Source organism: Lathamus discolor, chromosome 22, assembly GCF_037157495.1.
Source record: "Lathamus discolor isolate bLatDis1 chromosome 22, bLatDis1.hap1, whole genome shotgun sequence".
NCBI classification, from domain to species: domain Eukaryota; kingdom Metazoa; phylum Chordata; class Aves; order Psittaciformes; family Psittacidae; genus Lathamus; species Lathamus discolor.
In genome coordinates this window covers 1,181,275-1,195,915 of record NC_088905.1, presented here as the reverse complement: position 1 = coordinate 1,195,915, position 14,641 = coordinate 1,181,275, and the positions used below count along the sequence as shown (strand labels likewise).

General features: G+C 44.9%; 1 protein-coding gene across 10 annotated transcripts in view; it reads right to left on the bottom strand.

The window, feature by feature from the left end:
* Positions 1-3,144: 3,144 nt before the first annotated feature.
* LRRTM4 (leucine rich repeat transmembrane neuronal 4) overlaps positions 3,145-14,641 on the bottom strand; it is a 489,302-nt gene continuing 477,805 nt past the window's right edge. For 7 of the 10 annotated variants that reach the window (XR_010608126.1, XR_010608125.1, XR_010608127.1 and 4 more), the window contains 6 exons: positions 9,011-9,621; positions 7,177-7,263; positions 6,582-6,704; positions 5,791-5,947; positions 4,715-4,766; positions 3,145-3,679 (listed from right to left, as the gene is read on the bottom strand). Coding sequence is in view for 1 of the 10 variants with exons in the window: in XM_065659276.1 (XP_065515348.1) it covers positions 9,400-9,621 (222 nt within the window). In the remaining 9 variants the exon portion in view is untranslated. Of the gene's footprint in view, positions 3,680-4,714; positions 4,767-5,790; positions 5,948-6,581; positions 6,705-7,176; positions 7,264-9,003; positions 9,622-14,641 lie in introns of those variants that run through there. The other 3 variants (XR_010608129.1, XM_065659276.1, XR_010608132.1) reach the window with 3 other exon arrangements.

The following is a 14,641-nucleotide window of genomic DNA, read 5'->3' as shown; positions in this document are numbered from 1 at the left end:
CACAGTTTTATCTCTACAGAGCTGTCCTCCAGAAGTCTATTTCCAAAGGGAAAGTCAGAGCAAAACAGAACTACACAAATCCTACCTGAAATTTCCCAAGAGAGTGCAATTAGGACGCCTTTACTCAGAGCCAGTTGGTTGTGGCATAAATATTCACCCAAATCTTTACTAAATGTGAATAAACCCTATTAAATTAACAGCCAGCAATCAAAAGACACTAAGTAAGAGCATCTGGGTATATAGCTATGTACTCTAGTGTCCTCTTGTTGACAACAGTTAGCATGTTTTACCCTGTTTGTCCATCCTCATTAGGCCATTAACACTCATCTATATGTTCCTACCACGTCAGAAAGGCCATCCATTAAAAAAAGCTAACTCCACACTTAAAGAATAACTTCTTATACCTGAAAAAAGCTGGTTTATTTATGTACACAAGCACATACACAGACAGGGATGCACACTTTACAAGCACTCTGTTACTACAAGCTGTTTTCATTTCTAAAGTTCCAAAACCAACTACATTTTCAACCTCAATGAGTTTAAGCAAGAAAACGACTCCACGCTGCTCTGCTGGACCAGAAGGAATTTCAAGCACTACTCCAAAACTTAATTGCACAGATAAATAGAAACCAGCAGCATTTGCATCTCAACAGGTACAATTCCAGTTCTTTAACACCCTCTTATTTTGATGCATTTTACAAGTTACTTACTTGAGGTACTTCGAAGGGTGAGAAGTTCATCCTTGCAGATCTGCTGCTAGAAAACCCCACAAAGCAACTGAACGAGAGCATGGTAACCACAAACCCCCATTCACCTGATCTGTATCAGGTGAAGGGATTGAACCACCCAGTCCTCCCCTCAGCTGTGTCTTACCTTCCAGCTGCTGCAAAAGGGGGCTCTTGCTTTTTTATCCACATGAAAACTCTTCACTAAGGTAACAAGTAGCTGTAGACTTTGAAACATGTATTAACAACCCAGTTTCTATGGAACAGCTTCTAAGACCTCTTCAGTGCTCTAAAAAGCAAAGGTCAAGCTTAAAAACCCTCCTGTGTTTTGCAGAAGGTTTATTAACACCTCTATTTTAACCTTGAAGGGTTTTTCCCTACATGTTTCCAACCCAGAAAAGTCATTTCATGCTTTGCAGGAAGAACAGAGGATATTACAGAGGAGTCAGCTTGGCTTTAGGATCTTGTAGTAAAGTGAGAATCTCAGCTCATGTTACAGTTCTTGTTGGTTTCTTTTCCTGAGTGAACACTGCCAGAAAACTTCTAAATCTTTAAGGTCCTTGCCAAAGAATCCCTTCAACAAAGCTTCTAAGAAGTCTGTATGGAATCAGAACAGACTGACAACCAAGAGATGATAAGAAGAGAAAGACATTGTCTTCAATTTGAAGGTGGAGAATGTGGCTGGAAGCACAGAAGAAGCTCAGAGAAGAGACTGGAATGGTGACTGAACTGAACTGCACACTAAACTGCTGATGAAGGCTCGCAGGGTTATGCTGTCTTCCATAGCATCTATAGATAATTCAATTTGATCTTGGTTCCCAAGTGCTGATACAATGAGTTTCCAATGAAGAAAACCAGGGAGAGATTCAGTTCCAGCCTGAACTACAAACGTGGACAATGAGTAGGTATGGTCCATCACCGGAGCTAAGCTGCAAGCCTTTTGCTGCTTGGGCTAGTGAGAAAATGAACTGTAAATCATCCCCAAAGCACTTGCGGATCATCTGCAAACTAATTAATATCAGAATTATGGATGCCTGGCAAATATCTCACAACAAATTTATCTGAAACTGTCACCGCTTTCCAGCATTGATTTATAAATCATTGAACAAACACTGACATGCCCAATAAATACTTTATGAATGTTTGCCAACCATTTATCTTACATAATATGAGATAAATACATGCAAATACTGCACTGTTTGAGTACGCTGCTTGTAAATTACAACGTGAGTACCATCAACTACAGTTTAGTCCTTCCTCTGCCCAATACAAGGAATTTAAAGGGAATTTGGCTTCACGTTTGGGGTGTAGTCATATGAAATGCAAGCCTTGCCTCTGACTATTCACTGAGGCTAGTCTCTGCTACACTTCTGCTGTTATTATCAGCCAAGGGCGTGTGTTTGTGCCTTTCATGAAGCTTTGGAGGAGTTCCCACTACCTACAGGCTCCTTCACCTGAGTTTAACAGCAAAAAAGCTCCTTGACATTGCTTAGAACTCTACTAGCTACAAACTGTTCCTATTTCCCAACACTCCTTAAAGCCATCGCTGTGTTCACAAGCTCTTTTGTATGTCTACATCCATCTGCTTGCCATTGAACGATCTTCAGATAAGATGTTCTTCAGGCAAAGGTTACCTTTTCCTTACACTCTCTATAGCAGTTAGGACCATGGATCCAGGACTGTGGTCGTATGTGGGGTAAACACCGATATTAACTCAAACAAGGTCTGATTCATTTTCTTATTACATCTCTCCAGTGCCCAGTGCTCCCACTTCAGAGAACACGAGAAACATGACTAAATCAGTTAAACCTTGTCTGCCATACCCTCAAACATGCCCTATAAATACACACATACATATACAGAGAGGAAAGCACAGATCCCAGGGTTTGAAGAGCACAAAGTGCTACTGTGCTGAGTGTGAGCGCAGCCAAGCTCACTCAGCCTGGGATCCTCTGGTCACCGAAACCACAGGAACTTCTGGGTAGCCAAAGCAGGTTGTGAGCAACCTGACTTCACTGTGAAATTAACCCTGTGGTCACCAGGAAGATTTCCAGAGGACTTTCCAACCCACGCTTTCCTACCAGCCTACGATTCCATTTGAAATGCAGAGAAGTTCAACCTTCCCCTGAAAATTCAGCCTGACGAAACAAGCAACTCACAAGACGGTGATTTAAGACAGATGTTGGGATGTGCATTCCTCGCTCAGCACAGCACTAACCTCACAGCCTGCTCTCCTTTTCAACTCTAAGTCCCAGGATGACTTTGGAGGAAAATGCTTTTTTATTCCTTCTTTATCATCCTATCAAGATCCCCTCACTCCTGCTGTTCTGAGAACACACTCTGAGCAAACAAGAGTGCTTCAGATCACTGGGGAGCCCAAAGCACTGATTAGTAGTCACGAGCTACCATAGTTGCCGCATTATCACGTTGATTTTGCTTGCCTTTTTAATACACAAAATATCACAGGGGGTGAGGGGAAAGGGGGGAAGACACAGACGGCTTGTTTGACTTTCTGTTTTGCCTGCACCAAAAGCCATCACTGAGACCAAGGCTGGACAGAAGATGCAGGCTCTGTCCCAAAAAGCTCACAACTGAAGTGAGGCAGGCTAACAGCTAGGAAGGAATTAAAGAAGAGGTATTCCCCAGGTCATAGAGTAAAGCAGAAACACCTGAACCCCACACCACTGAATGAGCAGGGACTAATGCAACGAGCTGTCTTAAAAGCCAGTGCTTCACCAAGGTCAAGGCCAGTCACGTTCTCCATAGTGTTCACAGGAATGCAACAGGAGTAAGATCTACTACCTAGCCAGGTGGCAGCTGATCACCTGCATCTTGCCCCCATGAGAGGCAGTAACTCCTGAGTTACTCAAGGCTGCCCTGCAGATGCATGATGGCTCAGCTGCCTCTAAGTTTGGGATGATTCCTTTCTTTTTCTGCCCGATTCTGGATACTTCCTAGAGGAAAAAAAAAAATACAAAAGTTACTAAAAGAAGCATGAATACATTTAGCAGCTTATTTGTAGCTATTCAGAAAACTTGTCTTACCTGTACTTCAATCATGCAACAGAAATAAACACAAAATCATATATATATTGCTCACTTGATTTGAAGTCATCCAAGTAATCAAAAATCCCAGCCTGGTTTGGGTTGAAAAGGACCTTAAAGCTCATCCAGTTCCAACCCCTGCCACGGGCAGGGACCCCTTCCACTGGAGCAGCTTGCTCCAAGCCCCTGTGTCCAACCTGGCCTTGAGCACTGCCAGGGATGGGGCAGCCACAGCTTCTCTGGGCACCCTGTGCCAGCGCCTCAGCACCCTCACAGGGAAGAGCTTCTGCCTAAGAGCTCATTGAATCTCCTCTCTTTCATCTTAAAGCCATTCCCCCTTGTCCTATCACTGCATGCCCTTGTCAAAAGTCCCTAATTGCCTAGGGTGACGTATCTCAAAGCCACTGAAGCTCATCGTGTCTTGGAAGCTGGCAGATAATGTCCACATCCATCTCTACGGTCCCTTGAATACCTCAGAAGTGCTGAGCCAGCACTGGAGGGCTGCTTGGCAGCGGATCTGTGGGAGAGAACCCTGTGATCTGCCTGCCTCAAACATGGTTTTATTTTTGCCATGGTAGAATATGTCTCGACATAGCAATGACAAAGGTGTAATGTGTCCCTTGACTCCAGTAATGACTGATATAATTCTCTTCTGTAGACTAATTTACTTTAACCTGCCTACATATTAGTAAAGTGCCAGCCACCAGGGCATCAGAGCAAATAATGGGCATTAATACTAGTGAAATGAGTGCCTGAGAAGCAAAGGAAGGATTATTTAGTACTGCTACTCCATTTAGGACCCAAAACTGCTGTGGTTTTAGGTTTCCTCCTTGCATTTGACCTATCTACTTAAGCCTTTCTGTTTAACTCTTACCAGGATGCAGTTAGCCTGGCTGCAATTTTAAGGAAAGGGCTGATTTATTCTTCTTTGCCATTGATACTGACCTTGCTAAAATAATGACAATCAAAGCTCCTCTTTCCAGTGATGAGCAGGACCCTATGGCGATCAGAAAGAACATCTTCAGGGCACTGGGGAGCACTTTACGTGTCCCTAAAATCCAGTTTTCCTTCTGTTTTTCAGGGAGCAAGGAGAGGTTTTAATTCTTGCCTTTAACCAGCCCAAACTCAAAGTCTGTCAGATCTTTTTTTACTGCTCTTCACATTCTGGAGAAGGCCATTCCAATGCTTGTGCATGGGTAATCACATCAGACAGGTCATTTCTTTCTCTTAATTTAAGGCAAGGTTCCAGCCTGATGGACTTACAGCGTTCTCACCCCCCCTTGCCTTTACATAGGTTTAAAAAAGTGACTAGTGACATTTAAAGGAGCCCAAACTGCAAAAAACACCCCTAAAAATTAATAACACAGTACATTAGGCTCCTAAATCTTCACACAGCTTAAAAATACCTATAAAAGCACTAGATTTCCCCTGTACAACGTGCCAAATTCCTTCAGGGACTGTTTTTCCAGTGGGGAGTCAAGCTGAAACTGTGTTTATCAATCTTCAGAACACTTTCAATTCATTATGGGAAAGGGCAGCTTATTCCAAAAGATTTCTAAATCTCAGAGCAAAATATTGCCAGCCCTGGCAATAATTCCAAGTGGCAGATTGCTTTTACAGGTTTCTTTGCCATGGTTGCAGATCATACCCCCAGCATTACCAGAACACTGGGATTTCAGTGCCCCACTGATATTTGGAACATAATTATTAGTTAGAGAGATAGGAAGCAGGCAATTTTCCTCCCCCGAAGGCTTCCAGAACCTGTTATTTGGTCCCATCAGTTGTCTTTTACACAACACAAAGTTCATCAGCTTTGGTTTGAAGGTCAGCCTCAGTCTGTTGCTTGTCTGGATACAGCACAAGCGTGAGCTCTCACAGCAGTGTTGGGAGCGCTTAGTGCTCACTGTGCCATGACCATGAAGATGCCACCACAAGCAAACACTCAGCAATGAGCCCTGGCTGCTCTTTGCAAGGAGAGGAATCAATAGGGACATTACAAAAAGGTATTTCTTGTGTCTTACCTGGACATCTGGTGGGCTGCTCCATCCTCTCTTTCAGAGCAGCCACTTCCCTCACAAGGGCTGCATGAAGAGGAGCAGAAAGACCTTCCCTATGAAGAGCTGGGACATATTTTCAAGCTGAAGTTGTAATACAATCACAGGATTCCAGGAACTGACGCTTTAAAAACAAAAACCAAGTAAGAAACTCGTAAGAACAGACTGGTGAGCAATGACAGTCTTGGGCTTTTGCATCACAGCTGAAGAGCAAGCTCTTAATCAAATTGCTTTGGCTTTAATTGCAGCTATTGTAGCTTAGGTTTCAATTTCTGTTAGATCTAGAGTCCCATATGGGCTGCTATAGAGCCCTTTGAGCTTGACCACAACCCACATTAGGTCAGGTAGCTCAGCTCATGCTGCAATGACTTCTCCTTTGATCTAAAGCAATCCACACATAAGTATTTTGCTCTTCATGACCTTTAGCACTTAAGCAAGGTATAACTTCATGCCTTCAAACCATTCTTGGAACATTACCTCCTTAATTGTCAAGAACACAAAGAAAAGTAATGGGATTGTTGCCCAAACTGGCATCAATGTATAAAGAGCAGAAACCCGCAATGTTTCAGGCAGGAGCATGAACTGATCCAGGAGACTGCGCACAGTCATGTATTTGTTCTCCTTGGGCAGCACAATTCCCAGTAATGGCAAAGAAAGTCTGTGATGTGAGTCTAGTGCCAGTTGCAAACATCCCCCAAACCAATGCTAACGTTATTCTGAATCCAGGAAATGAGAAAATGGAGTTTGTTTCATTTTACCTTCCCTCTGAGGAGCTGCAAAGTTCATTTCTCACAAGCCTGGGGGAAAGCTGCATTCATGAAGATTACAACTGGAATTAGCAATCACACAGGTATTCTCCACTATTCACATGACCTCAGCAGCTGAGGGTTTAAGGAAAATACATATTAAAAGACAATAAATATTCCTGCTTGCAATTCCTTCTCTGATTTTACTAGTATCAGAGTGGCAGATACATAACCGTCCTCGTAAAACCAGAATTAGACAACTGTCTTTAATGACCCTTGTAACAAAACACCACCATCCACATCTTTTAGGAGCATGGGAATGCCATTACACTTGTGATGCTCATTGAAACGTGGCTTGCTGCTGATATGGAGCTAACAGGAATCGATGGGAGTTCTTCCAGTTTCAGCTCAATAGGCTGTGGGTCAATGTTTTAAACTCAATTTGAAGGAAACCAGTGCTTCAAGCAGCTTTCTCCCTCCATCTGTAGCACAGCTAAAGCTGACAGATATCCCCATGTCTAACAGAGCTGGCTGTAAACTCATCACCGAGCCCTTCATTCCATTTTCTATTCATTTCCTGTCTAACACTGAGCTCTAAATATGTTACCTTTGATGCATCAAGTTGACTTTGCACGTCCCGGTTTCCCTGCAAGCTGCCTAGCACACAGAAAGGGTACATCCAGACATATCCTTCCTTTCAGAGAAAAAGAGGTATGATTTTCAGGCAAGGAAACACAGAAAACAATATAATATCATATCATGTATGTGAAACAAGACTCGGCACTTCCAGAAATTCATTAAGCCCTTACCTTGTGGCCAAGTGTATTTCTCATAAAAACACCCAATACCTGAAACTATCACAAAATTCATTACATCCTAAACCCTGCAGTTGCATTACTCAGCCTCCAGTTAAAAACTTACAGGTTATGTTCTAATCTGAATTGCTTTAGCTTCAGCGTGGGGTTTGCATCTGAAAAGCCTGACTTCTGAGAAAAGAAACAACAACTTTGGTAATAAAGAAGGTTTCTTCTCTCTCGTCCCCCTCCACAGGCCCGTATCAAACAATCACAGAGTGGTTTATGTTGAAAGGGAGCTTAAGGCTCATCCAGCTCCAACCCCTGCCACGGGCAGGGACCCCTTCCACTGGAGCAGCTTGCTCCAAGCCCCTGTGTCCAACCTGGCCTTGAGCACTGCCAGGGATGGGGCAGCCACAGCTTCTCTGGGCACCCTGTGCCAGCGCCTCAGCACCCTCACAGGGAAGAGCTTCTGCCTAAGAGCTCAGCTCAGTCTCCCCTCGGGCAGGTTCAAGCCATTCCCCTTGGCCTGGCCCTACAGGCCCTTGTCCCAAGCCCCTCTCCAGGTTCCCTGCAGCCCCTTTAGGCACTGGAGCTGCTCTCAGGTCTCCCCTTCAGGAGTCTTCTCTTCTCCAGGCTGACCCAGCCCAGCTCCCAGCCTGGCTCCAGAGCAGAGCTGCTCCAACCCTCTGTTCTGATGAAATCACCTTATATTTCCTAAGTAAACCAAATAAATTGAGCTTCTTAAGCCTCAAAACAATTCTTGAGCTCCTCCTAAGAGCCAGGCTGGAGGTGAAGCAGGACAAAGCATTGTTCCCCTTGGCCACGGAGCCACCGGGTCACACAAGCAGAGAAACCATTCAAACAGTAGCTTGGCTGTGGTGTCCCAACCACAAAATCATAAGTTTATTTTTTGTTGTTTTTGCTTTTTCCACCACTTTTGTTGCTGTTGTTGTTGTCATTTTATTGATAAAAACTACACAAAAACTAACTGATCATAATAATTAATTAAAAAAACCAAAACCCAATGTTACACATTCTCCTGTGGTTTAGAAATGGTGTCAGCCAGTGAGTTGCACCAAATACTCTTTTTGCTTTAAAAGATTTTTCCTTCTGATCCATTCCAAGCACAGCACTTCCGTTTTGGTTCCCAAATGTCCATTAATTTTGCTCAACAAGCACCGCTGGACTGGAAATAGGAGTCGATATTCCGTTCCATGTTTTCCCCTTTTTTTTTTAGAGCCCGGAAAGGAATTAATAGTGTCAACAATGAAGCACAATGAAGATAGGCAAAATCAAAAGCACCCTCCATAGTGTACAGCCTGTGTCTTAAATGTACATGCACCCAAGTTTCTTTGTTTCTGCTGCATCAATTGCCAATGTCCTTTTGGTTCAACATAAGCTTTAATGCCCATGTCTGAAGGTTGAAATATTAGTGCTTGACCACTAAAAAAAAAACCACCCCAAAAACCAACCAAAAAGAAACCAAAGCCCCAAAAAGAAAACCCAGAAAATAGAGATTTATCTGTTGTTGCTTTAAAAAGAACAAAAAAAATGAGACAGATCTTTGTCGAGTAACAACCACTGAAGAAGGGACCATGGTTGACCCACCCTACCCAAGCCCTCGCCCTCCCCTTTTGTTTTCACCTGTGGTTCTCCTTCCCTGGAACCGTGCAATGTAGAAAAATCAAATATACAAACAAAACTCTTAAATCCATCCCTTTATGTAGCTAGAGTGAAATCTATTTTTTTTTTCTCTGTTTTGTTTTAATAAGAACTTGACAATCTCTCTTTAATATTTACATTGAGGAATTTGTTTGAAAGTTTAAAGCAAAGAAAATCCTGAAGTTCTCAGCGGGTCCCGCAAGGTCGCACTTGCACAGTCTGTGGAGGTTGCTTTAGCCCCTTCCCTTTGTCTCTGTTGGAACATTTGTAACTGGAATGGTAGATTTGAGTGTCTTGCCCTGGTCTCTTCTGAGATGAAAAGTCCCCTCAAAAGAACTCCTACTGTGCCCCTGAAGAGGTTGTCTCCACTGTTAGTTTGGTATTCTCTCAATGTAAATGGCTGGAGCAGCCGAACGCGCGATTGTAGCTATGAAGCTGTGGTCTCGACTGAGTTCCAGGTTGGTTGTCTCAGCCTGCTCCCGGGACATGGCATCGTAGCCCTTATTTACATGGAGAGGCTTATGAGCTTGGCAGTATCCGATCACCGGCTGGTCATAACTGTAGTAGGGTAAAGTCTTCATGTGGTGAGGAACCTGCACCAGAGAAACAGAGATCGAGAAAGAGAAAGCTGTAAATAAGGTGCTCAGGCATGCACTTGTACAGCATCTATCACAGCACGGCCTCAAACCAATTGGGTGCTCAGCACATCCACACTCATCACACCAAGATAAACCTTTGAGGCTTCTAGGTTGGCTGAGGCACACACACATCCCTCTTGAACAGGACTGCCTACATCTGGATTAGCCAGTGGATCCCCACTTGAGCATGGACCTTGTATCTGCTGCAAGCCTGTCGTGACTGTAGCCTCCTTCTGTCCCTTTTGCCTAGAGAAGCTGTGGCTGCCCCATCCCTGGCAGTGCTCAAGGCCAGGTTGGACACAGGGGCTTGGAGCAAGCTGCTCCAGTGGAAGGGGTCCCTGCGCGTGGCAGGGGTTGGAACTGGATGAGCTTTAAGGCCCCTTACAATTCAAACCAACCTGTGATTCTGTGATTTGCTGTATGAAGACAAGTTAGAAGGGACTGCTCTCTCCATTTCAGCAACTGTGTGTGTGGACAGACCCTCAAAGCAGTCCCGAGTGCTGAATTCTGGCCTGTTTTAGACCATCCGGCTCTGGCTGACAATCCTAGCTGCTGGCAGAGTCACAGAACGATTCAAGTTGAAAGGATCTTAAGATGATCCAGTTCCAATCCCCTGCTATGGGCAGGGACACCTCACCATAGACCATGCTGCCCAAGGCTTCATCCAGCCTGGCCTTGAACACTGCCAGGGATGGGGCAGCCACAGCTTCTCTGGGCACCCTGTGCCAGCGCCTCAGCACCCTCACAGGGAAGAACTTCCTTCTATCGAACCTCAACTTCCCCTGTTCAAGTTTAACCCATCACCCCCTTACCCCTTGTCCTTGTAATACAAACCTGTTAAAAACTGGCCCTTCCTCCAGTGCCTTTAAAGTGGCTGAGCATTTCCAGCACTGGGGAACCCAGCTGCCAGCACACGGAGCTTCCAGCCCAGCTTAACATGCGTTTGTCGCTCTATGGCAAAGCTGCCTGCCCCAGGTCACCATTTCCTCAGTTCTTTATCTTGCAACCTCCCCCAGATAAACACTATCAAAGCAGCTCAACAGCACTGAGCAGATGCACACCTTGTGAAATGGGTCACGTAGCTGAGCTCTATCCTGAAGCCCATCTCTCTGCTTCATGTAAATACTCAGAAACTGCCAGCCTCTTCCCCCAACCTTCGCCTTTTCCCATAAATGATCTATGCCTGCAAATGTTAATCCTGCAGCTAAATATTATTTATGGCCCAGCATCAGCTACAAATCTTTGCAGATAATTTTATCATCTGCAAGAGAGGAGCTGATCAAATAGCAAGAAATATGCTCCTAGGGAAAAAACCACACACTGCAGGAGATACAGGCAAGAGTTTATTGTAACACAGAAAGCCTAAGCTCATTAGAGCTGCAGATATCCTACACATAATTCAATCTTCTAACAAATGCCTTTTTATTTTCCATGCCCAACTTTAAGAGAGGACTACAGAGCTAATTTATCACAAGTTTCCATTGCAGGGCATGGAATCCCAGAGTGGTTTGGGTTGAAAAGGACCTTAAGATCATCCAGTTCCAGCCTGCTGCCATGGGCAGGGGGGCTTCACACCAGACCAGGTCACCAAAGGTTCTTTCCAACCTGGCCTTGAGCACTGCCAGGGATGGGGCAGCCACAGCTTCTCTGGGCACCCTGTGCCAGCGCCTCAGCACCCTCACAGGGAAGAGCTTCTGCCTTAGATCCAGTCTGAACTTCCCCTGTTTCAGTCTGAACCCATCACCCCTTGTCCCATCCCTACAGTCCCTGATGAAGAGCCCCTCTCCTGCATCCTTGTAGCCCCCTTCAGACACTGGAAGCTGCTCTGAGGTCTCCATGCAGCTTCTCTTCTCCAGGCTGAGCAGCCCCAGTGTTCTCAGCCTGGCTCCATACGGGAGCTGCTCCAGCCCCTGAGCATCCTCATGGTCTCCTCTGGACTTGCTCCAAAAGCTCCCTGTCCTCATGCTGGGGACACCAGAACTGCACACAGTGCTGCAGGGGGGGGTCTTACAAGAGCAGGATAGAGAACAGGCACGCTTGGCTCAAACACGTATGAAGAACCAAGGGCATTACGGCTAATTGTAAGCTTTGCAGGGTTAGAGTTCCTCCTGTATTTGGATCCTCTCAGCAGCTCAATTCCTCCCTCTGCTTCTCTGCAGAACACTGGAGAGACTCCAAAACTCTTCCACTGGATGGAATTCAGCTGCAAACATCATTTTACATGACAGCTGAATGGCAAGGATGCAGGAGATAGGCTGCTGGGCACAATTTGATGGGACAACTGTGTTCGCTTGTGGATCAGATTCAGCCACAGTAAGAAACTGTGACCCCTTTGGATACAGTGGTATCTATGCCAATGCCTATCAGGGCCTGGATTTGTCCTCAGCCTTTAAGGCAGCTCTTTATGCTTCTATAAAAGCCAAGGACCATTTGTGTTCTGGAGAGCTGAGAGATTGAGGTCCCAGCTTTACAGCAATAATCCACAGGACATTAACCTGGGTGCAGCACTGTTTGCTTGTTTTCTCCCTTTCTCCATACAGGAGTCAGAGGGATCAGGATCTCAACAGCATCCCTAAGCAGGGGATGAACACGCTTCCTTTCCAGCTGTTTCTCTGTAGTTTTATAGAATCTCTCACTTGTTTTCACTTCAAAATCAGGTTTGTGTATGCCGGAAATGATATTAGGAAGGGTCTCTGTGCCCTGTGAGTGGAGGGAAGGTGTAAAACATAATAATAGGTGTATTGGGCAACGAGGGAATTAAAAAGCTGCAGGTTAATGTGTAGAAAGCATTTCTAGGATAATGAAGGCCAGCAATGGATTTGCTGCTCCCCATTTTCAGGCCTGGCCCTTGTACGACTCTTCCTCTTCCTCTTTTCAGTGCTAGATCCTACCAAGGGAAGTGAAACAACAATCACAGAATCACAGACTGGTTTGGGTTGGAAAGGACCCTAGGAGCATCCTGTTCCAACCCCCTGCCATGGGCAGGGACACCTCACACTAGACCATGTCACCCTAATCATGTCAAATGACTGTAAGCTGCATCATCCTTAAGGCACCTCCAGTAAAACTGGGTTAAGAAATGCCACCAGCACCCCCCAGGTTAGCTCTTGCATTGGCTCCAGAGTCGAGGTAACAACCACAGGAAACATGCAACAAAACAGAACCTTCCTGATGGCAGTGAAAGGCTCCCAGAGGACTATCCCACAAGATGGAGTGTCCTTTCCTTCCCTGAAATTCCTTCTCTGAAACAAGACTGGAACTGGATGAGCTTTAAGGTCCCTTCCAACCCAAACCAGTCTGGGATTCTATGGGTTTCAGAAAGACACAAGAGATCATTTTCATGTATAGTGAAGGGACCCTACCTCAAACCTAAGCCCACAAAAGCTCTTTCAGGACACAGCTTTGACTGCAGATGCAGACTACTGCAGATGTGGGCACATTTGTGCCACCACTCAGTGGTGCAAGTAAGAAGGATGGCAAGTACTGATGCCATTGCTCATTAAACAAAGCTGATACTACCCAGCTTTCTTCCAATTCGGAGATCAACAAAACATATTCAAGAATATCTAAGATGTTGAAAGTTGATTTTATACGTCTTTTTACTCCAGGATCTGAAGCAACTTCTTGTTTCATTATAGCTATGGAACTAATACCTGAGATACTGAGATGTGACCTTGGAGAAGCCATTTTATGAGCTGGAAAATGAGAAGATTAAGTCCTGTCCCGCTTGCCCTTGGAGACGAGAGCTGGTTGAGGCAAGGGCTGTTTGTGCAGGGACTAAACCAACAGAACTGTAACCTAAGCTGGGATCTTTCAGCTCCTATCGTCTCCAAGAGACGACAAAGCAGAGGAGGAGAGTGAGAAAAAATCCAGGCAGGTCACTAAATGCCTCAGCAAATAAATACAGCCTCTGGGATTGTGTCATCTCTATCTCAAGGCCTTTGCCATGGGAGACACATTTTTCACTAGCTGGAAAATGGAAGTAAGGCTGAAAATTACCCGCCAGCAAATGAAAGGCAGAGCCAGGAGCAGAACAGGGATCCTCCAGCCTCCTCCACGCTGCCATTCACCACAGCCACTTGTGCTACAGCTCTCTTGAAGTTTAGTTTCTGACTAAGTTCAATTGTAAATGAAGATAAAGAGTTGCTTACATGGAAACAGAACAGATATAAAACTCTCTTTCATACCACAGACTGGTTTGGGTTGGAAGGGATCATAAGGCTCGTCCAGTTCCAACCCCTTGAGCAGGTTGCTCCAAAGCCTGCCTTGGCAGGTGAATTTACTGACTTATTCTATCAATTTCTGATAGAAGAGAAAGTTCTCTATAAGATGTCAGTGCTCAGGATTCATCCTGGACTCCTGCTGCAGCACGAAAACCTGGAGTTTTATCAAAGCAGCTATAAAAAACCTTATTCTGGAACTTGGAATACACATCAGTAAAGATGTAACCTCACCATAGAGCCGCTGAATGCAGTGAGCTCTAAAGACTATTGGATTGGGGCAAAAGTGAGCATCTGGTGACCTTATTTAAAATACCATCCTCTACCACCTCTCATAGGGTGTTAAACACCCTCATACACTCATAATTACTTCCCTGATTCCTAACATGACGCTTCAGACAACCTGAAATTCAGCCCTGATATGAACTCCAAGGTAAGACACTTCTCTATCAAGTAATGCCAAGAGACTCTACCAGAATGCCAAGTTCTCCCCACTGCAACTCCTGCTTCAGTGTTTTCTTCTGCGCTCACAACAGACTCAGTGTAGCGAAGATCAGGTGAGGATCAGAGAGAGAGGAACCTTCTGCCTCACTCAATCTGTTGCAAGATCTGATCACCAGCAGTCCCAGTTGGAATAATTTCCTGGTAAACTGTTACATCACCTTTTGGAAACACAGGTTTCCCAAACAGATCTGTTTCACGTTGGAAATATTACTGCTTTTGTCGTTATGCTCCATTTTGAAGAAGGATCTCTC